Raw genomic sequence first — 27,119 nt, forward strand, 5'->3', positions numbered from 1 at the left:
ACACACACACACAAAACTCTACTGGCTAACATACAGTACTGGCTACTGTGCCTTCATATGTGGGCTTTGAATTTAGCATCTAGGTGTTGGTCACTCATTGATATCCCAGGATATGAACACAGAAGTGTTCTGTCTAGCGACGTCCCTCCAGTCTGGAAGGTTGTAGAGAGAGAAGACCACACAAGCCTCCCACAAGTGTTTAATTACATGAAAAGGTTTAAAAACTGACTGAAGAGAACCTCCAAAAACATTTTAGGTGCCATTAGATAAGCTGATCTGACATGCCGCCCAATGAACATTAATAGTGGACATGAGGAATGCCTAAGGCAAAGCAGAGGAGAAGTCCTGTTATTACTATGGAGTACATAATGTGTTGTGTGTGTTTCTTGGTGAGCAGGTATATCCTTATACACATGATCATACACAGATTATGCAGACATAGAAGTAGATTTTTTTTTTTATTATTATTAATAATAATTGTAGCTTGATAGACACACCAGAATTAATACAATATAGATAATTTAATAAGATGTGGATAATTCAGGTCCTTGTTAAGGGACCTAATGTTTATTGAGATTCAAACAGTATTTCAACTACTGATTCAGACTATAGAGTTTAAACACTGTACCAGAAGACAACATTGAATAGATTACATTTCTGTTAGGTTATTTAGTTTGAATAGACATAATGGATTTAGTGAGGGTTGGTCTCAACCTCTAGGTCCAGGACATATCTTTACAATGTAGTATAACCATCAAATTCAAACCAAAGAAAGAAATAATTGAACAAAAGCAAAAAGGAAGACAAATTACTTGACAATTAAAGATAATCAGGATACACCAATGAAAAATAACACAAAACAAATTATGAACAAGAAGTAGTTTCTAATGTTTTTAAGATACCAATATCTTACTATGAAATACAAATGATCTGTATGTGGCACTGTAAACCTTATTATGTACAGCTTCAGTTCTGATACGTCTGGTTATGTTTTTTGCATAATAAATCCTTTTTGTAAGGCTATAAGGATTAAGAAATGTGTACAATTTCCAAATTAGCTCCTCTATAGTGTACACCTGCTCCTTGTTTCCTTCCTCTGCGATGGTGGTCATTCATGAGACGTTATGACGTTGCATTAATAGGATGGATCAATGCCGTCATAGTGGAACTCTCGATACTGCTCCCCACCCTCACGGGACCTCTCATCCTGCTCTGTAGGGTCAAAGGACAAAGGATATTTACGACATCACTTCTATCTGCTTGCCTTGGATGGACAGAATCGGACAAGTCCATAAAGATGCTCTGAGGTTTGTCCATAAGCCAACATTCTCTTCACTCTCTTACAAGTGAGAACAGTGAGTGCTCAAAATTATTATTATTATTATTATTTTCAATTGATGCAAATGAGAGAACATAACATTATGAGAGCTTACCGTCCCCTTCCTCCTCTGCATAGTTCTCATACTTGCTTCTCTGGTGCTCATGGTACTCCTTCATGCGTTCGTCTGCTGCCAGCCTCTGCCTCTGCTCAGCTGCAAGAATCAGTGGTAAAGAGGCAGAGAGCCATTTCAATGTCTAATTCCTACTGATTTCTTGCTCTCCACCTATTTCTCACTACGCACTGATTCAGTCATGTCAGATCGAAATTGGCAGGTGAAGACAAATGAGACAGCTGAGAGATGACTGGGAAGAGAAAGGTACAAATGTATTCCTAGCTTGAGGCAGATGCAGATTGATGCCATTCATCTCTGACATTCTAACGAGAGGTCAGGTCATAGATGTTCAGAGGGATCGCCTCTGACCGCCAGCAAAGTTCCAGACAACATGTCCTGATGTGCATAGTTCTACATACAAGCCCAAGCATCGTGTTGATGTTTTACGTTAAGGATTGAAGAGAAATCCAAAACAGACCATTTTCTAGTTTTTGCCTCAAAGGGAACACAGGACAGTGGACTCTGAGGATCTGTAGATGTGGTTATGGAGTGTGCTCCACTGCCCAGACGCTTAAACTGTGTTGTCTGGCCCACAGCCTCTGAGGTAAACAGACTTTATGTAACCAGATGCCCATCACTGCCCCTCCCTCATTTCCCGAAAAATGATGGCCAAACTAACGGTCTGTATCGGCTACCTTGTGGCAATTCATGCAGCTTTCTACCACTCTCACAGTGGGTCACACTGTCTAAGAGTGCAACTTTCTCTGGTCACAATAAAGGCTGTGGTTACATATCACCCACAAGTTAACTGTCTTTTTACTTGCATTTTCCATTCTGACCACTGGATGGCATCACACATGTAAACAATCAAATCATTAAGTCACTTTTCATGAATTCAGAAGGTGTAAATTTGGCCCGTCATGGTCATGCGCTCGGCAATGAGGGTGCAGTGGACACGTGATCCATTCTCTGTTATGTGTTAATCTGACCTGACGCGGAGCAGAGTGAGGGGACAAGAGAGGGGAGGGCTGGCTGCTCTGCTCTGCTCCATGCAGGCCTGAGGCTCCCGTTTCTGCCTGCAGAGCCGCCCTGGTGCATTTTTGCACTGGCTCAGCTCAGGACAGCCCAGCAGGAGAGGCACCTGTGGAGCCCAAGCTCCTCTTCCAGCTGATTAATTTTCTCTCTCTCTCTATGTCCTCCTTGTTGTCTCTCTCTCCCTCTTTCTCACTCTGTCTGTCTCTCTCTGTCACACGCATACACACTTTTTAGATTTAAAACTAAACATACATGGATTGAAAAAAAACATATTCATACACAGTAATAAGAATTGATGACAATTCAATCTCACTGAGAAAACAACAACTACTGTAGAACAGCAAAAACTGGACAAAAAAAAACTCACCGTTGAGCTCATCCTGGGACTTCACAGCTCTTCTGCTCCGTCGTCTGAAAAAGTTGAACGCGTCTGTCTCAGGCATGAAGATTCTCTTCATTGCACCTAGGGTGAGCAGTATGAAGATGAGAAGACTGGAAAATAAGGCTTTGGAGCAGCTTAGAGGAGGGCGAATTGGCTGCTGTTATCACCTTGAGGGCCAGCTGCCTTGGAGTCCTTCTTATCATCAGACACAGCTGAACTGTTAGCCCCATTTGACACTGTAAAAGTCACGCAGACAATGTTAGTTGACATCTGACATTTCAACAGTTACTCTAGTATTACTCTAATATGCAGGACATACATGTTTTATCTTGCATACATTCGATCTGCCCATAAAGAAAGTGAAAACATGCATCACTAAGTCACGCAATAATCAACAATTCTGTTGAGGGGCTCCACTTGCACCAACCCCCTGCCTAAGTCCATCAGGGGAGCTCCGTCCCCAGCCTTCCCCAGTCTCGCTCATACTCACAGGTCAGGGCAACAAGGACAGCAAGTAAAGCCAGGAGTGCTGGATGTGTCCAGGACATTGTCAGATCTGGGTCTGCGGATCGACTGCAGAACAAAGGTGAATGGAACTGGACGTGAGGGAGAACTCCTATGAGGTGGGGCTGGGGACTGGGAGGTCAGCTCTGGCAATTCTGCAAGGGAGAGAGAGGGGAGGAGCAGCGGGGAATTGGAATGGACAAACAAGAGATGGATTGCAGGGGATAAGAGACCATACAAGTCCATGTTTCACCCATGAATGGTTGCTATCTGATGGCTACTGTAAAATGCAAAAATGCAGTGAATGATTGCACATTTAATCAGACTTGACTTTGTTGTCTGTGACCAACAAATGTGCATTTATCACTGAAATGACCACAACTCTTCCCCACGCCTTCATCTAAATTATACTGGATAAACAATTAAGGCATAACTCATGAAAGGGAAAGTGAACATGGCTCCTGATCTCCAAAACATGTCAGCACATGCTCCACAGACCTCTCAGGAAACTATCTCTGAAATTCCTCCAACGGGAATTTCTGAACATGTCCAGCGGACAGGTAGGCCTAGTCCTGTTGTTATGACTATTGAAGGGTTGAGTTTGTTGTTGCTCGTCAGGATTATCAAATGCAATCAAATGAATCATGAATTTCAGGGAAATACCTCGGTAGTTTGACATAATCTATATATTTACCTCTTTTTCTTTAGGTACAATTTCAGTTAGGTCTAGGGAATTCCAAGAATGAGTGAGAATAACTTACACATCACCGAAAATGCACCAGGGGATTTCATCTGAGGTGAGGCTTGCCTACGTTGTGGAATGCATTTGGACGTTTTGGTTGAATCTGTGCCCATAGGAGGTTGATTTTGGGCCCCCACAACAAAGCAGCTCTCTCAGTCCTGCTGCAGTCAATCTAGAAACTGTGCAGGTCAATGTTGACCTAAGTCGTTTTTTCACCTGTGCTCTGGCTGAGAACCACAGAAGTGAATGTGTGAGTTGTTGAAACAGCTATCCACATGGATTGTGGGATCAGTGTAGGATCTGGGTAGCCTATATTTGTGATGTGCATGTAGGCCTATGTGCCTGAATCACATCCACATTGCTATGATGCTTGGATTCTGGAGAAGACTTTCTGAAAGAAAGAAAGAAAGAAAGAAAGAAAGAAAGAAAGAAAAAGAACAAAGAAAGAAAGAAAATGGCACGCAAAATGTAGCCTAGTTTCTGTCTGATTCAACTTCCTATGGTCTGAACAGCTACATTTCATGATGTCTCATATTGGACTCAAGGGTTTGTCAGGGAGGGACTATTATTTTCCATTTTGTTGAGGTAATAGTGGTGGGACATGCATGAGCTTGTCCTTACAGTGAACAGAGATTTGTTATGAGCCACCGAGAGCAACCTTTTCCCCCTCCAGTCATTTCTGAATTGATCTATAGGCCTAACTGTATGAGGTAGGCTAGCCAAGTCCGTCTGTGTAATCATAAAACAGGCTAAGCCTAGGCTCCAGTCAATTAAGACGTGACATAACACATCCATTCACGATGCTATTGAACTGAGACGCAAATGAAAATATTTGGGAGCAGTCGCAGCAGCTGAACTGCCGTCTTTTTAAAGCACATTCAGCCGTGGTTACTTGAGAGGGCGCTGTTCTCCCATTCAACTTGGATATGTTCAGTCAGTCGGCTACAATCCTGTTGATGTCACGTCAGGGTGAAGGCGTCACCACCAAGCCTGCGGACTCTCCCTCGTTATCAACCTCAAGTCGTCCAGAGCAGCCACAGCAGAGTAACATAGTTTCATTGAGTTGTTTTCAACGACGCTGAGTCTGTGGACATTGGCGTGACACGCTCGGGGGGATTTTACTGCCAGCATAGGCAACAAGAAGACAAAAAACACATTGTTTTTGAGGTGACTGGCTGGAAAGACGGCATCCGGCCTCAGAAGAAGCTCCGAGGTGGGGGATAGTGGTCGGAACAGCGCATATCGTTTCTGGTGAGCGCTCTTCGCAGTTCTGCTGTTGGCATTCCAGTTGCTGATGGCCACAAGTTGGCGAACTGCGAAAAATATACTTGTTAGCCAGATTGCTTAAAACTGCGTTTATTTTCTTTCATGCAATGGTGTGTTCGGATTCTGTCCTGTTCTATTTCGAAAATCCATAACCTACATAAATTTACGTGGCTCAGACTTGGGGGCAACGAGGCTAAATGCTGTTGCTATCTGCTATCTACCGCTGTAATTGTTTGATGGTAAACATCTCTGTCTCCAAGATAAGCCAGTGTGTTATAGAATTGCATCGTGAACTTCGTTAGAAACGTCTGTTAAATATCCTTTCAGCGCTGCATACCGTCTCTAATTCCAGTAGCGTACCCATTATATTGTCCAGCATTGTTCTGGGTCTAGCAGCAGCTGAGGTAACTTAACAGGCGGAGTCCATGCTGTGTTTTCAAATAGTCATCTGTGTTTTGGTCGCTTCCTTCCTTTCGACGTGTAGGCTTCGTTGTTTGCTAAGTAAATCCATTGAGCCGACTCTTATGTGAGTCGTATATTTAGGTTGCAAACTTAATTTGGTGAAGCTAGCCGATGCCCCTTCAAACAAATTAAATGTCCAATTTTATTTTGCAACATTGACAGTCAATAGTCCAATGTTATTACAGATTTTCTGCATACAAGCCCTTAGTGTAATTGATGGAAAATGTTATTTAAGGTATCCTTGCTATATTGAGACTATAGGCTAGGCCTACATAAACATTCACTGATCCTGAAAACCTCTTTACATGAAATGAAGCCATAAAGTCAACAGCAAAACTCCTATAGCAATGAATTGTATGGATGTGTATGGACCTGTGTGGTGTCTTGTTGTCTGATTGTGGGGCCACAAGGGACATGGCTCGGGCAATGCAGAGGGTCAGCAGATTCCAGCCGCAGGGCAGCCAGGTGGCACACTTTGTTTTGACTCCACACATCCGTGTGTTTCTATGGCGAGGGCCTTGGGGTTTAGGTTGGCCGGGTAACCTGACCTGTGAGGCGCGGGTGACAGCAGCTGTGGTCATGTCTGTCTGACCTGAGGAGGGCCAGCATTACCGAGGCTCCACATATCAGATGGGGTTTTGCCAACTCTGTGCAAACAGTGTGTGTGTGTGTGTGTGTGTGTGTGTGTGTGTGTGTGGACTGGAAGCGTGCATGCCTGTGAGCTTATGTGTGCTTTCTGTTGTCCTGTATGTGTCTGGGTATGCCAGTGCTGTATGAGGAGTGATGTGTTCTCCTCTGTGTGTGGGTGTGCGCATGCAAATATGTGCATGGTTATTTCTGCTGCCTAAAGCACAGAGGGTACATTCTGCGGTGGGCTCGAGTCGAGTCGTATGTGTATTTGTGTGGCTGTGTCTGTGTGCGTTTACACAAGCATGTGTATGAGAGAGCTCATGTTAAATGGACGGACCAAGGACATCTGGTTGAAGGTTAATATGTCACTACTCCCTGAGGAACAGCTGTTCTGCCACTTACGACTCTCCTATCTATACATAGCAACGAATATGAACTCTTCCTGTTTCTATATTGGTTGTATGTACAAAATAATTGGAGTAGCTTGAGCGCTGACAATGAACTTGAAAATAGAACTCATGTTCTCTTTGCATCTTTTAATCTACTCTCAAGGATATCTCTTGTGTGTGCTTTTGTAAATATTTGAGGATGCAAACAGATGTACAGGTCACACTTATTCTGCTTTTCAGAGACTTTGGAACCATACCGACCTGTCATATGTTGGTGTACTGTATGTGTGTGTGTGTTTTCTGTGCTTATGCCACTATAATTTCACTGAAAACCATTGGGGCTGAAAGCATCACAGAGCCTATATAGCTCAACACAACACACTTGATAGCCCATTACTGGCTATTGCTATTACTGTTTCACAGTGTAATCCTTTGTAATGAGCATCACCAGTGTTATTCAGTCTCTGTTCTCTTCAACAGTCTTAAGGTTGTGTGCTTTTTGTTTGTAATGACATGGAAGTCCAGCCCAAATCAAATCAGGATGTCCCATGTTTTTGTCCTGTGTCTGGCCCTTGTGCCTCAGACCTCCCTGTGCTCATGTGATTTCTCTCATTTGGTTTTCTTTGAAGATATTTAAGGCTGTTTTCCAGTATCAGACACGTTTAAAGTTTAGTTTAGCATTCAAAGCCCATTAAAGCCCAGTGCAGAGATTTAGAATTTAATCAATCCCTAAGCTGTCTCTGGAAATTGTTTTGCTTGGAAACTTCAAGAATATAAAGGGCTTGTACTGTTTTAAGGCTTTAAATATACCTGTAATCAGTTATAGCACAAAAGCATCTCTCAATCATAACATGAGCATCCAGACGTCTTGTGTGTGTTCTTATAACAATAGGTTATGAATAACGAGTTCAAAACCTGCAGGAATATCTCCCATTCACAATACTGAATGGATTCAATTAACCCTAGGATACACTTTTGGGACTTTATCAGGTTAAAAGTACATTAGTTGCTGGGTTTCCATCCAACGTTTTCATTCAGACTTTGGCTAATCGAATAGAATAGTCTTTAAATTAATTAGTCTTCTTGTCAAAGCGGGTGGATTGACTCCCGATTGACATAGTACTGTGTCTAAGGCCTACTCAAAATGGCTTGGTAGTTCATTCATAATCAAATCAAAATCAATCAATGAAACTGTTATGCTAAATGTCTCCTTTATATTTGCGCTGGCGGCCTTTTTTTATCCTATAGCTGTTTACAACTCTTTCCTTGATTAAGGGAATTAATCCACGTAACATACTGGTTGGAGACTCTTTTCCTTTTTCATGCGAATGAGTTGGATGGAAACCCAGTTAATGACCAGGCTGTGTATAGGGCCAGGGCTTGTTGTTGAGCATGTGCTCCTCAAAGACATTGACAAGGACTCTGTTGTGCAGATTTTGGAGAAGTCATGCTACTTGGGCCCTCATCAATCACGTGTTATCGTTTGATCTGCTCTAGCTTCAGAGGGATTAGAAAAGGTCTTTAGGTTTTTAGGATGTCTACTCGGTACCAGAAGAACTCATCAAGTTTCAAACCACCTTCGGAATGTAGACAGTGTGCAATGCCTTTTGTTCGGAGCGAGCTTGTGAAGTAAACTGATATCCAGAAAGGTAGTACCTTTAGGCATTTTACACATCACCATCATCTGCAGGGCCATTTTACTATTACTTGAGCTTCTGCTATGTGTAATGAGGGTTGGCCCATTTTAACACACAGTAACTGTTTGACCATATAGGCTATGACAGCCCATTGCCATGGCATCCCTCTCAGAGATGCTGAATGGCATAATGTTGGAGATGGGTGACGACCCTGTTGCTACCCTCTCCGTCCATGCCGGCTAATCCATCCGTTTCTACCCGTGCCCACTCTCATCACTTTTGTCAGAAGGAATTATCTTGGTCACTGTGGGCCCCTGTTGGTGACGGGCCAGAATCCAAATAGATATTCCCTGGATTTAGACTGATTTGTTTCTGTTTATCCAAGAATTTCACATTTTTCACAATTGTAACCTTAAAAGGCTTGTAAATCTTGTGAATCTTCGTAATTGTTGTAAATCTCTTAATCTCTTAAATATACATGGATTGACTTTTCACATATTATGATTTCTCATTTTCTATATGTATTACTGATGGTAAGAAAAGCCTAGAAGCTGATTATTTAGGTTATATTTTCGGATTTCTCCACTGGGTGAGATGGTATGTGCCAGTCTGGTTGCATCTCCCTGGCCTGTTAAATAGAGCAAGGCAGATGCTATTTACACTCGAGTTTAAAAAAAGCAACACTCAAGCACTGTACTGATATTAGGTAACAGCAATCTGTAAAAACCAGACACTTGCTAAATATCTGTCATTTCTTGCCTGTATTGCACGTGTTTGCGTGAGTATTTGCCTTTAAGATGTCACCCACCCTTCACGATCACAACTACTTCACGTCAAACAGTATGCTTCGCCCACTGCTCTGACACTGTTCTGGTGACAGGGACTTCTGGAAGGGTCAGCAGGAGGTCAGCTCCCCTGACTGACTGTGCCCCACTTCCTGTGGGTGTGTGTGGGTGTGTGTGGCTCTGGAACGGGCCCGGCAGTCATGGCCCTGGCCCATGTGACACTTCCCCAGCGTAAGTGGGACAGCACCATAGGCTGCGGCGCTGACGGCCTCCACTGGGTCACCTCCGCTCCAATCCCAGCATCCTCCAGCCCTCTCTCCTCTCTCCTCTTTCTCTCTCTCTCTCTCTCTCTCTCTCTCTCTCTTTCTCTCTCTCTCTCTCTCTCTCTCTCTCTCTCTCTCTCTCTCTCTCTCTCTCTCTCTCTCTCTCTCTCTCTCTCTCTCTCTCTCTGTGTCTCTGTCTCCCCTCCAGGGCAGTAGTGAGTGGCTTCCATTTGGCTGGGCTCAGAAGAGCCCCCTGAAAGCTCCCAGCCTGTTCTGCATCCCACCGCGGTGCTAACTAGAGCAGTCAGGGAACACGGCCTCATCCAAGCGTACGGCTCCTGTCTAGCAGCATTAAGGAGAGAAGGCGCTGAGCTGTGGGCCAGCATCTCTCTCCTCTCGTCTCCTCTCCTCTCCTCTTGTCTCCTCACCTCTCGTCTCGTCTCCTCACTCCTTGTCCTCACTCCTTCTCCCCCTCCCTTCTTCGCGCCATAAGGACCTCCTCGCTCCCCTCTTGTCTGACCGTAATTGCAAGCTCACTAGTTCATTTTCCCCCCCAAGTCTCATCGTATTTATTCTCTTCTCTCATTCTCACCTTTTCATTAGCCTCCTTTAGCTCGTTCCTTATTTCTTTTCTTTCTATCTTTACATCGTTCTTCTCCATCCATTGCACCCCTTCCACTGCAGACTTGCAGTGGTGTGAGTGGAGGGTGGTGGAGGTTTGCAGGAGTGGGGAGATCTTTAAAGTCTCTGATGAGCTGTGCATTGCAGCTCCGCCAAGTGAGGGTTGCCATAACAACAGTGCCAGTGTCATTGAAAGAAAGGCCTTTCTGAGGTATTTTGTCATTCTTCAGGGACTGCAACATCACCCAGAATGCTCCAGTGCAATCGCAGGAGCCTAATTCTCACAAACAACGCTGTTTGTGATGTCAAGTTAAACCACTGATTTGACTCGCTCAATCTCAGTTTGCAGGTAGGCCTATCACAATAAAGCATCTCCTTGTGTTGATTCATAAAAGACGATCCAATGTGTCTCTATACACCTCATTATGGAACTATTTTCGTATTCGTAGCTATTCTTAGCAGCTGCGCAACTGTGCAATCATTGAGTGTGTTTTATGATTCTACATTACATGACAGGAATATATGTCATGTCAATTCTCCCTTTTCTGCCTTGCACGTCAGTGATGCCGAAGGCAAGTCAGGGCATTTAAGTGTAGCCAACTTCTGGAATAGAGCCATCCCTAATCTGGAATCAGTCACTTTTAACCTTTCCTGCACTTCCTCTTTCTCTCCCTGCCTCTTGAAGACACACTCAGTCACATTCACATATGAAGACAAATGAAATGTGATTTGACGGGAGAGCCTCCCTGAAGTCATATATCCCTCCAGTTAGCCATCTGCTTTTATTTGTTCATGTGCCGCTGTGTTTCACAAATGACACACCCGTGACGCATCAATCCTTTTCCCCCACTGATTTCACTGGCTAAGTGACAAGTAGGCCCGAGTCTCCCTGGGAGTTTGTTGTGGTGTGGGCAGGGCCACGGAGAAGGGCCCAGGAGCCCCTATAATTAAGCCATAAAGCCCTTGCACCCTCTCTTTTCACTTTTATGGGTTCTGTGTCAGTACGAGCTCCTCTGCCAACACAAATAAGGAAATAAATCTCAGATACAAGCTCATTTTGTTACAGTTCCACCTTATTGCTGCCACAGTATTTTCATGTCTCTTTTGTGTGTGTATATGTGGTGATGTTAGCCAAAAAAGCGCTTTTTATTTTCAGTTTTAGGCAGTGTTGTGAAAATATTGTGTTTTACAGAGAGGCTTTGAATTTTAAGTAGGCCCTATTGGTCTTTGAGATCCATCCATTGTCACACACTCATGTATATTTGTCACATATTTGGTAAAAGAAGTGGGTTACTTTGTCAGTGCCACGGGCACTGCCCTGCTTGCAAAAACATAAACTCAACTTCGGTTGGCTAAGCCACCGTGAGTTTTGCTCTGTCATCCAACTTGACCTCAATAGCAAACCCACCGGACTAGTCCTACCAGTCTCACCGCTCTCCATGAATCACACACGACAGGAAGCCCTCATGACAATGGCTGACATTTGCATCACTCTCTAGGTGTCCCCCCACAGCAGCTTCATGTTTATATGGATTTGAAACGACACCTAACCCCCCCCCCCCCTCTCTCTCTCACACCCTGTGTGTGTGTGTGTGTGTGTGTGTGTGTGTGTGTGTGTGTGTGTGTGTGTGTGTGTGTGTGTGTGTGTGTGTGTGTGTGTGTGTGTGGCGCACAGGCCCCCCCTGCCCCTGAGCTCCATGGAGAGGATGAAGAAGTTCAAGCGGCGTCTGGCGCTGACGCTGCGCGGCAGCCACACCGTGGAGGAGTCGCTGTCCGAGCTGGCCGAGCACATGACCATCGAGGAGAGTGCCCTGAAGGACGGCGGTGAGTGCCCCGGTGGTCCGTGGTCTGTGGTCCGTGACCTTTCCGCTGTCCCTCATCCCTCCACACACACACACACACACACACACACATACACACTGTGAACTTCGTGAAATTTGAACTTGCAGTGCTATCTGATAGCCAGTTGAAGGTAGGACAGGATTCTAGCCTGGGGATTCCACGCTAATCTACTGGGCCTGTGCGAATCGTCACCTCTGGGGTAGGAGCAGGAGAAGAGAGCTGCCCACGCTCATAACCTGGCCCACTACCAGCACATGAGTGTGGCTATCTGGCTGCATTCAGTGGAGCTGGCAACATTTTGGGCTGTTACCTTTGCAGTGTACTGTATGAAAGAAGAGGGGCACACGTGGGTACAGTTTGAGTGAGTTGAATGCATTAGATGGAAGTGGAAGGAGGGAGTCAAGGAGGAGAAATAAGCCCCTTTCACATTCACCGAATTTAACGCTAAATCAGCCGAATTTAACGTTAAGGCTGTTCCTTTCACATTGACGACACGGGGTGGGGAGTCAACCCGCCTCGGCAATCCAACCCGTCTCGGGGGGTAGTATCAGAGCCGAGCCGTGTTGAATATGAAAGGAACAGAGGTCAACCCCGCTATTAGGGGTGTGTGACTGATGACGTATTTGGCCAGGCGGGAGGTTAAAATACAGGAAACACACAAGAGACAGGATAACTTTAGCTGCTGTGTCCATAGATATATATGTGTCCAACAACAATCACGTTTTTTATGCTGAGAGTGCCCTGAATCTCCTTTTCTCAGCACTTCGGTCAAGTGTTTATTGTTGCTAGGTTACCAAAACCGTCTGCTGCCAGCACGTCGTAGAAAGTTTGCCTAATGATAGCTAACTAGCCAACGAGCTAACTGTCAGAGCAGAAGTTGTTCAGGACTCAGCACACTGAAATATGACTTCGACAGACAAAAGGACCTCATTTGGCATTCAAATAACATAACAAGTGGCCCGCCATCATTTGGAAGCTAAACCACGTAGAACTAGCATGACAGTTGTGTTTATCAGTTTATCTCCGAGGTCCAAGGCATGCTTAACGTCATTGTTCACTACAAAATTGCGTGTGACGTGCTGCTAGGCAACGCCTCCCATAACTCGCCTCTGAACCCCGCTTCAAACAACCCCGGGACCAGAACACGTCTACCTTTCACATTGCGAAATCCCCTGAACCCGCTATTTCTTAAACGCTAATGTATCGTTTCTGAATGTGAAAGGGGCTATAGTTTCCAGCACCTTCAGCATAGATTTTTTATTTATTTATTTTTTGCAAACACAAGTATGTGTATGAGGTCATTTGTTGGAACAGCTGACAAAGTCTTCTATCAAATGTTACCATGGCGTTGCCTTGGCAGTAGGGTCTCTTGGACATTCCAGAGTTTCCATGACATCGCCTGTGTCGCTCTGGTTGCTGAGTTTGAGCCTGATGGGAATCTTTTCCCAGCCTCCTCGGACTCTTCTCTTCCTCTCTCTGAGCTTGTGATATTTCTCTGTGGAATCCACTCTACAAACAGGAACTATTTTACCTGACCTACTTAGACTGACTTAACTGGCTCAGTTTTTAAGTTCAGCTTTCAGTTTTCTCATTTGTATGGCAATATATTAATTGGTATTATTTTCAGAATAAAAACAAAAGTCTACTAAAGTCTAATCCTCATTTTCACAACTCATAAAAAGTCAGGGATATTTGGCTTTCGGATGAAATTTCAGGATGAACCTAAAATCCACTATAATCTTTACGTGTGAACTTAATGTGATCTTCTCTACATTTTTGAATGCATGTCCATCAGTTAAATGTTTCAGTCCTTTATGTACTGAAACATTAAATTTCACTCGCTAACTTTTTGTGAGTAGTGTAACTTGGTGCGACATCATTCAGACCTGGACTATACAGGAGGCATGCAGCAGGTTTCAAAGATTGTCTTTAGAATTTCCCGTAACCTTATGACTCGCAGTGAGATAGACCCAGGGCCCAACACCGAATTTGGAGGATACAATCCGTGCAATCTGTGCTGAGTACTTTAAGATGTATTAGAAAGCCTAGCCTAACCCAGTATCTTATTATGCAACGTTGTGTATTGGTGCAGCTGTGCTTTGAGTGGAAGAGGGACAGCTTGACTTGTGCAGTTTGAAAGTAGAGGTCCGTGTAGGGGTATATTTTTCAAGTCTCTTAAATCCAATTCAGCCATCTGCCGGATAAGCAGTGAAAATACATTTAGTAAAACCCAACTCAAGTGGGCTTGTGATCAGGGAATCACTACTTCCTCCCTCTCAGTCTGTTTGGACAGAAAGTATTTCTCAGTAGTAAGTCAGAGGATATTGTCATCCAGATGACTTCGCTGTGCTATTGAATCGTCACACAGTGAAGTGTCAAATTAATAGTTACGGAAAAATAAATGTTGCCTCAGGCTGGTAGCCCCCTTTTAATGAATTGCTTGCCATTGCAGTAAATACTGAGGCACTCAGCAAAATGTTCCACATAAGGGATAGACTACGATTCACTGCAACAGATAGAGGAGAGTGTTTGTGATTGAGAGTCAGGGGTGTTGCCAGGAAACATAGTTTGTAATGATTACTGGTCTATAGTAATGTTTAGTAATGACAATATATTATTGTAATATAAATTGGGAGAGCACACTCTTGTAAGAAGTATCTTAAAGAGACATTATACTACCATTTGCCACTATTTCATAGTTTTCATGTTTTCCTGTTTCAACATTTCATGTTTTAGAAGCAACTAGTGTTGGCATAGGATAATCATGTGAAGGACAGACAAACACACCTGTCATTCCAACTGGCCACCAAGGCTGTATACCGTGGAGGTCTGTGGTCTGGGTCAGACCACCCAGCAAAAAATGTAAAAAAAGAAAAACAGCAGACATTTCAATGCTAGCAAGAGATTTGTCTATGCTAACAGATGTGTTGTTGTTATTATGTTTTTGGTGTTTTTATGTTTTTTTTGCATGCCTTTTCAATAGTACTGTGCAATAGTTATAGACCAGAGCTCCTTAATGCTGTTTTAATTCATTTTGCCACCCCTTGTGTACATAAAAGTTCAGTAGTGTTCATAGTCGGCAGACAGACCAGTTGACCTTTATCATACATTTCTTTTGTTTGCTGCTTCTGAGAATTAACCTTCATGTGTAGCAGGTTGACTTATACAGGCTGGTGTCTCCCTTGCAGATGCTGCAGTGAGGAATGGACGGCCGCCCTCCTCCCACAGCGTCCACTCATTCCTTAACCAGTACACCGGCTCCTTCAAGAAACCTCCCATCCGCCGGCCACACAGCGTCATAGGGGACGGCTTGGGTATTCCTGTGGCTGCAACCCGCAATGGTGGCCATTTAGGTGATCCATCTTCCTCAATCTCTCAGGGGCCACACCTTAACATGAGCATAGTTGTGCACAGATGTCCGCCTTCACAATTTGTTGTATGTCAAGCGCACATCTCCATATAGTTACCCATAATATGGCATTCAAGTTAATGAGATATTAAATCCTAAAGTCACATTTGAGGACTGACTTGTTTTGTGCGACCATTTTCACTGCCCACTGCTGTTCTGTAGGCATCGTTCACGAGAACCAGAAGATGGGCTCGGACGGGGAGAGCGACCAGACCTCCGGGACGTCCTCTGACGAGGTGCAATCCCCAACGGGCGTGTGCCTGCGGAACAGGGGCGGCCGGCGGATTTCTGCTGCGGTGGGTTTGCCATAGCGATCACTCGTCACATGTCCAGCTCAGTAACATAACCCCCCACACACACCCCCCACGGTCAGTTCCATGGCATGCCCAGTTGGCAGTCCCGGCCCTGCCCTGCCCCGCACTGACCTCAGCTTCCCAGCCCACCTCTCCTCATTTCCCTCTGGCCGGCAGCAGGAAATAGAGATGGATTCTCTCTTTGAATCCGCCGCTCTCCAGGATGTTTACCCACAGAGCACATTGTTCACATGTCCCTATAAGACCACATAATCCCCTCGTGGGCTCCGCGCAGGCCGCATGACCATACATGACTGGGGGAAATTAACATCAGTGACGAAGAACCGCTGCTACATGCTTTGTCCCCGGGCTCACGGATCACGGATGTACAAACTTAGCTCACACTGCTAGTGAAACAGGAGAGCATTAAAGAGCACACTGGGTGTGTTTGGTTGTGTGTGTGTGTGTGTGTGTGTGTGTGTGTGCGCGCATGCATGTGCGCGTGTGCATTTGTGTGTGTGTATATCCCTTCAAAATGTGAGATGTTCAGACGTCCACATACCCCGCTCAAACCGGTTGGGTCCAGAGTCCAGACCCTCTATGAGTCCCACTTTGTCTCCATCTTCCAACATGCACAGGACAGCTTTATGGGACACACGCGTTTGTGTCAGTCATATTCTATCAAAGCAAACACACCAGAGCTCTTTTAGATATGTGCTCTTCATATCAGTAATGCATTCACTGTGTTAACATGTGGTAATGCTTAAGGTGAACTAATGCATTGAATGATATTGGTGTAATCCATTAGTCAAGCAAATCATAAGCTTCAACGTTCAGCATTGGATCCGTTTTTATCATGTTCAGCGAGGCCGTAAGTAGTGTTATTTAACAGAGCCTTCGTGGAAACCAACCACCAGTGTTTTTTCATGAATCAACGAGGCATCAGTTCCAAACTGTGCCAGTGAAAACGAGGCAGATCCATGTATTTCTTTCTTTCTTTATTTATTTGGGGGAGATTACATCACCAGGATTATTGTAACACAGTCCAGATGGGTGGTGGTGTGAGCGATTAGGAGAAGCTGATTGGGGGGGTTTCAAAGGTCGGCTGATGGCTGAGAGGCCTCACCAGGGGGGGCACCGGCCAGGTCTCATGTCCGGACAGGACTTTGTCACCCAGGACACGGAATGCCCTAATTAAAAGGCAGAGCTAAAGAGCGCAACAGAACCACGCAACTACGCTATAGCGTTAGCGGTCAGTAGTTGGCATGTGCACCAGCCTGAACTGAATGTGAGGCTTGATTTTTGATGGATGTATTCATCTATTTGGAAATATTACCCTTTATGGATTTTTGTTTTGTTTTGTTTGCTTGTTTGGGTTTTTTTTTTTTGCCTTAATGTCTAAATAAAGCTAACGAAAACCCATTAAGAAATCCGAGGTGATGAATTTAATTAGAAGCCACCTCTTGAAAATACAAGGTCCAGTGGGTTCAGTTGGCAGGCGGTGGCGGACACAGCGGTGCACCCCTGGTGACTATTGAAATGTCATGAATGCGCTGTTGCGTAAATGCGCGAGTGTGGCCCACACGTCTGCACCATGGTTACTTCGGCGCGGGGCACTGTGCTGGCCCTAAGCCGGTCAGGGAGTGGGATTAACGGTAATCTGTCAAATAGTGGAATGGTATGAGGGGGAAGCATGCTGAGTGTGTTTGGTTGTGTTTGTGTGAGTGTGTATGCCTGTGTCTGTGCCCGTGTGTGTGTGTGTGCGTCTGTCCGAGTGTGTGTGTGTGTGTGTGTGTGTGTGTTACATAACATGTCATTATGTCCAGGGTTTATGACTGATCCCTCTCAGGGTTGGCGTCGTAAACAGTGATTCTCTGGCTACTCTCATGTACACATGTGGTTGTCCTGTCCTGTCTGTGGCTGCAGAGGCAGTAGGATGGGACTCGCGGGGCTCGAGAGTCACTCAAAAACACTGATCAGCGTACAGGAGAACATTTATGTAACGCTGTATGTACACCGTTAAAACCGCTTAAGATCGGAGTGCGCAGGTTAAGCGGACGTGTTGCTTGCATAGAAGTAGGAATAGTCATGTTTAAACAATCAAAACACGAGTCTTAAGCATCAGACACACAGCTTTTACACTACTTTTACAGACTGTGGTCAGTGATATCTTTCATTTTTATCAGATGAAGCTTATTTAGCCATTCTGGTGATGTGGTGTCATTTCTATTTTTGTTTTGTTTGCGCGAGCCTCAATTTTTAACTAGATGCTTATGCTCTATCGGGCTTATTCCTAGTCATGCTAGGATGGAGAGTAGTGGTCTGGAAAGAACATGTGCTAGCAGCTGCTGGTCCATAATGTGTCTGGTGTTTGCTTGCTTTCTAGTACCTGAATAAGCGCTTGTCTCATAATGTGTCTGGTGTTTGCTTTCTAGGACCTGAATAAGCGCTTGTCTCTCCCGGCCGACATCCGGTTGCCAGACGGCTACCTGGAGAAGCTGCAGATGATCAGTCATCAATTTGACCAGCCTCTGAGTCGTCGCTCTCGCAGGGCCTCTCTGGTGAGGTCTCTCTCTCTCTCTCTCTCTCTCTCTCTATCTTTCTCTTTCTCCCTCACCCTGCTTGCACAGCCTTATGTTGCAGGTGTCTCGTTTTGACTGCGCTAACTCTTGTAGCCCTTCATTGTTTTTCTATGTGCTTGACCACCCCTGCCCACTCACCCATGAGTGTGCCTGCTGTTCTCACCGCTCTCACTCTCTCTATCTCTCTCTGTCTCTCTGTGTGTGTCTCTCTCAACCCCATCCATCTCACCCATCTTTTCTTACAAACTGTCTGAGTCTTTAAGACTCCGAGATTAATGGATGGAGTTACCCTTTGAAGGTCACTTGCTACACTTCTAGTTGTGTCTATTGTTCTCTGCTGCCATGAATCTTTGCCCCGCTTTCTTTTGCTATACATGCTTGCCTTTGTGTCTAAGTTGCAACAGCAAGAGACCGACTTCATAATATATTTGCATTTTCTTGTAAGTGTATAAAGTGAGAAGGGGCAGTATTAGGATGGGATGTATGTACGTATCTGATCCCATGGCACCTCATATTGTGTGCCCCCTGCTGTTTAGGTGATGATATGCAGGCTTGACTGGGCTGTTGAAAATATGTACACTATTTCAATATGATACTGATCAATTTAAAGGAGTTTGTTTGCCTGTTGTTTTGTATGAGTCCTGAACACATTTCTGCCAGTTCTAATGTCACCCATCTCTCTCTGTGTTTCAGTCTGAAATAGGATTTGGAAAACTGGAGACCTACATAAAACTGGACAAACTTGGAGAGGTGTGCCACTCTTACTACTGTTCAGATTTGCGCTTTTTATATATTCACTGTATGGATTTTTAAACGTTTAATATTGACAGAGGGGGAAATGTACTTTACCGTTAGTTACGCCTTAAACGTGTTACTGGAATCTCTCTTTGATTCACCACTCATCCCTTCAGTTGGATTTGCGGGGGTTCTTAATTATAATGAGCTGTTGCTTGTGTCGCCCCAGGGGACGTACGCTACCGTTTTCAAGGGCCGCAGCAAGCTGACAGACAATCTTGTGGCCCTGAAGGAGATCCGCCTGGAGCACGAGGAGGGAGCTCCGTGCACCGCTATTCGAGAAGGTGTGCCAACGGCGAGCGCGATCCGTGCCAGTTAAAACAGTCTCGAAATACCACAGACTCCTAAACCAATCTCTCTTTAATGAGGAGCTCCTTATGATGCACGTTAGTTAGGATGTGACATTTTAATGGTTTGGGTTAAATTAAAGTTTTTTTTTCTTTTTTAAGAATGCACTGGTTGTCATAGTGCATTAGCTACAGTAAAACGTATGTGGGGGGAAAAGAAAGGGGTTGAGTTGTGGATTGGGTCATTCGCTGGCATTTAAGGTCTAGAACAAGAGAAGCGTAAGTGGGGCATCTTTGTTTATGCTTTCCTGAGAGATTATTCAAATGTCAGTTGTGCCTCTCTGGTTGTCATCCCTCATCCTGTCTGGGGAAAAAAAAAATATCCCTCCTGATGTCCCTCTCTCCCTCCTACTATCCCTCTCTCACGCTCAAGTGTTTTCTCTCTTCTCTCTCATCCCTGACAGTGTCCTTACTGAAGGATCTGAAGCATGCAAACATAGTGACACTTCATGACATCATCCACACAGAGAAGTCCCTCACCTTAGTGTTTGAGTATCTGGTAAGAGGCATGTTTGTTTGTTTGTTTGTTTGTTTGTTTACACCAGAGCCACATCACTTCTCACCTATCAATGTGCTGTCTCAATGGACCGTAGATTATATGGTGCTCCATGTTTACTCCCCTTGTTGCACATATTGGAGAGTAGTCACAGAGGGTCATTGTTTGTGACTTGTGATGGATACTGAGTCATACTGTATGTGGTCAAGTCATAATGGCTGTGTTAGCCGTCTATCTCTGCTGCAGTTTCACCTTGACACTTAACACCCTCTGCAGGATAAGGACCTGAAGCAGTACATGGACGACTGCGGGAACATCATGAGTATGCAGAATGTGAAGGTGAGGCTCTGTGGCATGATGGTCTATGTGTACATGCTTATACACATATGTCCTTTAAGGCAAGTCCCTCCACTCTGTAGCCATATTATTGCAACACTTTTTGGTCACTTATCGGGCACCTATTTGGGCAGAAATGTACATGTGTAAGCACCAAACTCGCTCCAGTTAGCCTGACGAGCCAGACCCACATCAAGATGTAGGGTCTGGACACTCACCGTAGACAGGGCTCAATCGGAGGGGTGGGATAAACAGTTGTCTTTCAAATTCCCTCCCCGCAATAGGAAAACGCTAAACGAATCATCTTCTTGTTTTCAAGTAGCAGGATGCGTAACCCTCCTTCTCCACGCAATAGGATAACGCTAAACGAATCATCTTCTTGTTTTCAAATAACAGGATGCATTGCCGTCGCAACTTCTGGTCGCATGTCAGTCACCATTATGTTAAGCCCACCAACCGACTCTATACACGCTGTGATTGGCCCGCTGGTGCTACGGGTTCTCAGCTCCCTGGCTCAATGGATCGTGCCTAGACTGCCCCGCCAGCCAAATTACATTTGCTGCCGCTAGGGGCGTCTAGATTTCTAGGCTACGCTCCAGTGGCAAGATCACAACATATGATTGGCACAGTGTGCTCACAATACACCACATGATTGACACAATCATTCTGTCTCAAACCGACTACGTCCGTGAGTACACTTTCCTGCAGCACCCTATGTGCCCTGTGTGCTTACTGGCATAGTGTGCACATTTTAACAGAACAGTGTCGTCTCATATCAAACGCTAACCTCCGTGCACTTCACGGAAATGACGATCGTAACGTTTAAATATGATTTTATTGGTGTCCTCAATTCGACCGTGACATGGTCGTACTGTGTCAAAACATGAACAGTTGTTGTAACTTGCTTGTACCTCTATAATTTGTGTTTTCCACTGCTGTTGATTCAGATTTCTCTACCGCGATTTCTACGAGTTTGATAATACTCCCTCCCCTTCCGTTATATAGCCAAGTTGGCGTCCGTTAAGGGCGAAAAATGTCCATCGTTCCACACTCAACTTTTTGACCGTTATGAGTGCACCATCCGGGGACTTGCAGTGCCCTTCGTGTTGTTCGAAGTTTCAGTGTGAACGCCCTCAAGCACTCAAATTAAGTATTTTAAGTGCAGAAGTGCGCCAATTGAGACACAGTGAATGTGCATGCATTTCTGTGGAGGTTTTTTTTAGTGCTGTTTCTCCTCATTAGAAAGTCTGCTTATATGACAGACTGTATGTGTTTCATCAAAGCACCTCTTATCAAGGTGAAACAGCAGTAGCAAAACAGATACCTGTGTGTATCATCATGCTCCAAAGTGTGTGTGTGTTTGTGTGTGTTTGTGTACTGTGTTCTAATGACTTGTGTTTCTCTCTTGTTCTAGATCTTCCTGTTTCAGATCCTCCGTGGTCTGGCTTACTGCCATCGTCGGAAAGTTCTCCACAGAGACCTTAAGCCTCAGAACCTGCTCATCAACGACCGAGGAGAGCTCAAGCTGGCCGACTTCGGTGAGGGCACCAACAAGCCACTATTGTCCCACCGTCATGCTTCCATGTCACCTTTTTTTCGAGCAAAACAGCTCTTGAATACAAGCACATGTTATAAGTAGGACCAAGGGAATTAAGAGTCTCTTGTTGGTATCATGTGCTTAGCATTTTCTAACCAGAAAGAAATTCCCGCTGTCCTGTTTAGCCGGAGCACATGGATGGCTTTTTTCTACCTGCCAAACAATAGCAGTACTTCAGTGAGCCTTATGACTAACAGTAATTCCTTAACACCTCAACTCCAGACTATAAGGGTTACCAACCAAAATAAAATGAGTCACCCTCAGCTGTTGATTCCATACGTAGATACAATGGACACATTCAGTTCAGTTGATGTGCGTCTTGCTAAGAGAACGGCCGTTGTAATGTCCTGTGTGTTTTAAAATGATTTAATCTTTTCTTTTTATTTTAATCTAGGGTTGGCCCGAGCCAAATCAGTCCCTACAAAGACCTACTCAAATGAGGTGGTGACTCTGTGGTACCGGCCTCCAGACGTGCTGCTGGGCTCCTCCGAATACTCCACACAGATTGACATGTGGTAAGAGCTTCACCAGCACTCCAGACTGTAGTGTAGTGACCCAGCCCATACCACACACACTCAGGATTGGGATCTAAAGAGCTAATATTCATAGTCTATTCATTAAATGATGAGAAAAGTCTATGACCTGTTTTGTCAGTCGTCTTACATTTCTAAAAACGAATAGGTCCAGTCCTTAATTGTGATTGGCTGAATTGCGTTGGATGCCTTGGGGCTCATTGCTTAACTTTGCTTTTGTATTTGAGACCATAATAGAGAATGGTGGATTTAATACCAGCATAAGACAGGTAAACAGGCAATGAAAATATATTTACTAAATACATGATGCATTTATTGTTAACTGTTAAGTTCCATTGAACTGTGTTGTGCCTGATCCAGTCAGCATATTAAATTCAGATTAAGATTTAGAAAATATTGTAAAAAGTACTAGAATTGGGCAAAAAGAATCTCAGTACGTCTGAGCTTCTGTGATTTGGAAAGAAATTATCCAGTGCTTGATTATGTAATGCTGGACAAAGAGGAATATAAATTACTGCAACTTTAATTCATCTTAAAAAAACATCTCTCTCTCTCTCTATCTCTCTCTCTCTCATATTCATGTGTGTGTGTGTGTGTGTGTGTGTGTGTGTGTGTGTGTGTGTGTGTATACAGTGTATATACACACACACACACACACACACACACACACACACACACACACACACACACACACACAGTATATACAAGTTTCCCTTCAAAACATTTCTCCATTATGTCAAAAATGTATTTGCTCATTGTCACTGATGTGAGAAAATCCCTTTGAAGTGAAAGTGCAGAGATGAAAGTGCCAGATTAAAGCCACAAACAGGCTAACTTTAGTCCATGCCAACTGTGCTATTTTTGTTTTTTTGCAAGCCAAGTCTGACGACGTTAGTTAGTTAGCGCCCTAGATTTAGTAACAAAAATATGCAGAGTAGATATAACGGATGAAAGGCATTGCTCTGTTCAGCCTTCTGAATGCAGTCACATGTACACAGACAAAAAGGAGCATTCTTTCATATCATTGGAGACTGTTTTGTTGTTTTACTGAATCATCTGTTCCATAATAAGAAACTATTGGGCTATTTTCGACTGCCATCAGGGTTATTTGGCCACAGGTTTGCCAGATGGGCTCTGTAGGTCCGTAGCAAAATCATACCGTTTGTGACTCAGTTTTGGCCAGTGATAATGAAACTGAATGAGTGAATCTAGTCTTGCTGTTATAAATACAGCTGTGTCCATGTGAAAATAACTATAAGGAATGACAGATCTAACTTATTTGTCAACATGTACTGAACACATAGCGCAAGTAATGAATGTAATATTATTAGCCCATTAATAATGCCTACATTTTTGTCACATACAAAATAATATTCCAAATCAAAATATGATAAGATTCAAGATACGAGAAGTTTGCCATTTTAGAGTTAATCATTTTTACCCTAGGAAGCATTCAATCTCATCTTCATATATTGCAGTTCAGTCTCAGAATCACAGTGCAGTTGAATGTGCATTCTAACATCCTCAGTGCTAAGCCTGTTTATTGATAAGGGCTGTTGAGGTTCTCTGATATGAAATCTGGTAACAGTAAAGATGGGCAATCTTAATCTGCCTTTGAGTTGATGAGTGTAACCGAATGCCCTAATCATCCCTTATCTCTCCTTAGGGGAGTGGGCTGTATATTCTATGAGATGGCCGCTGGCAGGCCCTTGTTCCCTGGGTCCACTGTGGAGGACGAGCTGCACCTTATCTTTCGGCTGTTGGGTGAGTAGAGACCTCTGCAGGCTGCACTCGGTATTGCAGGATGTTTTCCTAATCTAATGTTCCAGAAGCACTGTCACACTGTTTACTTGAAGTGCACATGCTGGCCCTGTTCTCTGTAATTGTTTGCAAACATTAAAGCAGAACGTTCCTTCCCCCACAGGCACTCCCACCGAGGTCACGTGGCCTGGGATTTCCTCCATCGATGAATTCAAGTCCTACAGTTTCCCCAAATATAGGCCCCAGCCCTTCATCAACCATGCGCCCAGGTAGGCACCAAGGCCAGTCTCATTGAGATTGTACTGATTGAATCACTTCAGTGGTAACGAGTTGTTAGATCACGTTCATGTTCAGCACCATGCCCCAGTGTTTCAGCTGAACCCTTATTATGAGTAGGCTGTGTGTGGCCCCAGAGAACGAGCAAACGACACTGTCTTTTTCCACCAGCATGTTTGTGTGTGTGTGTGTGTGTGTGTGTGTGTGTGTGTGTGTGTGTGTGTGTATGTGAGAGTACATGTGTGTCTCGCATCCTACCAGGATTTCCTGTTAGATTCCTGAATTTGTTTCCTGTCTTTATGCGAGCCTGTTTGCAGGGTTAAAGGAATAGCAGTAATTGTGCGAACACAAAAAGGCAACAAATTAATGCATAATGACAACATAGGAACATAACATTAGGGTAAGTGTTGTGAAATACTTCCCTGAGATTTGTACTCATGTTTGTTTTCCAGATTGGACATAGATGGGATTGACCTGCTGTTGTCATTCTTACGAGTGAGTTTCCTTTCACTTACGTAAAGGTTTTAAAAGACTATGGTCTAGTTACGTACTTAGTTACTTAAGTTCTCATAACATTCCCAACTGAATAGAAATGCCACTAGATTAAACAAAACTCTACCTTTCTTGTACATGCATGAATATTATTTTGTCCTCCTAGCAATGCCATTCATTCATGTGAGACCGAATCTCAGTCATTTTGTGTTCTATCTTCTTTAAAAAAAAGTATGAATCCAAGAAGAGGATCTCTGCTGAGGAGGCCATGAAACAGCCGTACTTCAGGAGTTTAGGTGGCCGCGCGCACACACTACCAGAGAGTGAGTTCATCCAGCCTCCCTCTGGCTATTCAGCCAACGTGTGCCCTTCGTCTTACTTTTCCTGTCAATAGTCAGGGCTTCCTTTTTTGAATGTATCTTGTTAAAAAACTTTCCCAAAATACATTAAAATTCCGCTATAGTGCAGTTATCTTTATGAGGTATATCTGAATGAGTGTACATCAATACCATTGACATCAACAGCACAGAAAGTCAGCACTGGTGATGCCAGACTGCATGAATGTGATAATCATAATGAGATCCACCTTTTTCTCTACAGGTTTATCTCTATTTACACTAAAGGAACTCCAACTGCAAAAGGATCCAGGCTACCGGAATTCTGCCTTCCCAGAGACCGGTACAGATCACCTTAGGGGCCGTATACATCTTGAGTTACAGATAATGTCCTACTTTACAACATACAACAATATTACATCTCTCTCTCTCCCTCCCTCTTTCTCTCCCTCTCATTTCCTTCAGGAAACGGCAAGAACAGAAGACAAAGTATGCTGTTCTGAAGCCCTGCTCTTCACCATTGTCAAATGGAGGATGGCCTGTCCAGAGTTGTGGACTGACCCCACCCTGAGTTGTGTGAGCCTCATTGCATGACATGACGTGTGGAGGATGAGAGAGAGACCCCGCCCTTCCCCTCCCTCTCACCCATCCAACCACATTCAAAATGGCTCCCGTGTCCAAGACCCAGCGCAGCTGCATTGGCCACACAGGTGGCCAGGAGAAGAGCATGTACAAAAGAGATCTGTTGGGCTTTTATTTATGTGAAAAAAAGAACAATGCTGCTAAACCAACTACTGTCTTTTAACCCTCAAACCACCGTTCATCCCTTTTTATATCATTTCGGTTTGATTTGGTTATTTTTGTTTTTGTGTATTTTTTCTCATTGTGTAGACAAGACACAGTGTGTACAGACCCTTAGTTATGAAATGCCTGTCTGCTATGCTGAGACTGAACCTGTATTTGTGACTTTATGTTATTATAGTTATTAACTCTAAAGCCCTCAACACATTGGTGTACATTTGATTTCTCTCCTGTCAACGGTTACTGTTTGGCCTCGAGTGTCATCTCGACGTGTATAAAAACCGGGTTTGGCAGGAACTCCTTGTTAAAGTGCCACCATTAGTGTCCACCTCCTTATGCATTATGGCTCCTCTTGGTCCCTTACTTTTGTTAAAAAAAAAAAAAAACGTTCATTGTCAGGTTCTCCCCAATGCAACTGTGAGGCAGGGCTGCAGTTTGGACCAGACTGCCCACACCTGCGGAACTTGCCGGCTGCATTACTGTACTCCATGTGATGGTTCAACGTGAATTTGGCCGAGTTTTTGTTCTGCATGCCAGTCATAGGAAAAAGCACAGTCACTGTCTTCACATTGAGGATGTGCCCATTCTGCCGAAGTTCTAACTAATACTGACATCATAGTGTTAAGAAATATATTTTGTATAATAGCTTTATTTATGAATATTTGTCTTATTGTGGTGGTATGTTGGAGGAGTTTGACCTCCCTCCCCATTTGAGCTTGATATTTTTCAGAAAAAAAGTCACCTGATTTAATTGGACTCCGCGTGTGCTTTGTATGTGTTGTCTGGTGTGTCTGCTGTCTTCTCGCTGTCCAAAAAGAGGAACGTTAAATCACTGGTTTATACAGGTCTCTATGCAAGTTGGCAATGTGCAAAGGACATAAATCCAGTTCAAGGTAAGAATAGCGTACAGTATCGGGATAACAGACACGTGCATCTATTTGTGTGTGTGTGTGTGTGTGTGTGAGTGTGTGTGAGTGAGAGAGTGAGTGAGTGTGTGTATATAAATATATCCTAGAACGTTAGGTCATCAAAATATCCCCAAATGGCCAGTTAACAGTCCTCTCTACTAACCCCT

General features: G+C 44.1%; 2 protein-coding genes across 2 annotated transcripts; one reads left to right on the forward strand and one right to left on the reverse strand.

Moving 5' to 3' along the window:
- Nucleotides 1-485: 485 nt before the first annotated feature.
- Nucleotides 486-5,132, reverse strand: ucmab (upper zone of growth plate and cartilage matrix associated b). The gene is made up of 6 exons (XM_062547809.1): nt 4,989-5,132; nt 3,341-3,509; nt 3,018-3,086; nt 2,836-2,931; nt 1,434-1,532; nt 486-1,212 (listed from the first exon to the last, which is right to left on the reverse strand). The coding sequence occupies exons 2-6, from the start codon at nt 3,396-3,398 to the stop codon at nt 1,136-1,138; spliced, it is 399 nt and encodes a 132-aa protein (XP_062403793.1). The 5' UTR covers nt 3,399-3,509; nt 4,989-5,132; the 3' UTR covers nt 486-1,135.
- On the forward strand, nt 5,079-26,800 carry LOC134094320 (cyclin-dependent kinase 17-like). The gene is made up of 17 exons (XM_062547807.1): nt 5,079-5,347; nt 11,825-11,973; nt 15,180-15,344; nt 15,563-15,696; nt 18,129-18,254; nt 18,969-19,025; nt 19,240-19,354; nt 19,822-19,916; nt 20,190-20,252; nt 21,664-21,787; nt 22,241-22,361; nt 24,046-24,143; nt 24,304-24,409; nt 24,869-24,911; nt 25,141-25,231; nt 25,509-25,586; nt 25,709-26,800. Exons 2-17 carry the CDS (start codon nt 11,847-11,849, stop codon nt 25,744-25,746), a joined length of 1,581 nt encoding a protein of 526 aa, XP_062403791.1. The 5' UTR covers nt 5,079-5,347; nt 11,825-11,846; the 3' UTR covers nt 25,747-26,800.
- The last annotated feature ends 319 nt before the right edge of the window (nt 26,801-27,119 follow it).

Source organism: Sardina pilchardus, chromosome 10 (assembly GCF_963854185.1).
Source record: "Sardina pilchardus chromosome 10, fSarPil1.1, whole genome shotgun sequence".
In the NCBI taxonomy this organism is placed as follows: Eukaryota; Metazoa; Chordata; class Actinopteri; order Clupeiformes; family Clupeidae; genus Sardina; species Sardina pilchardus.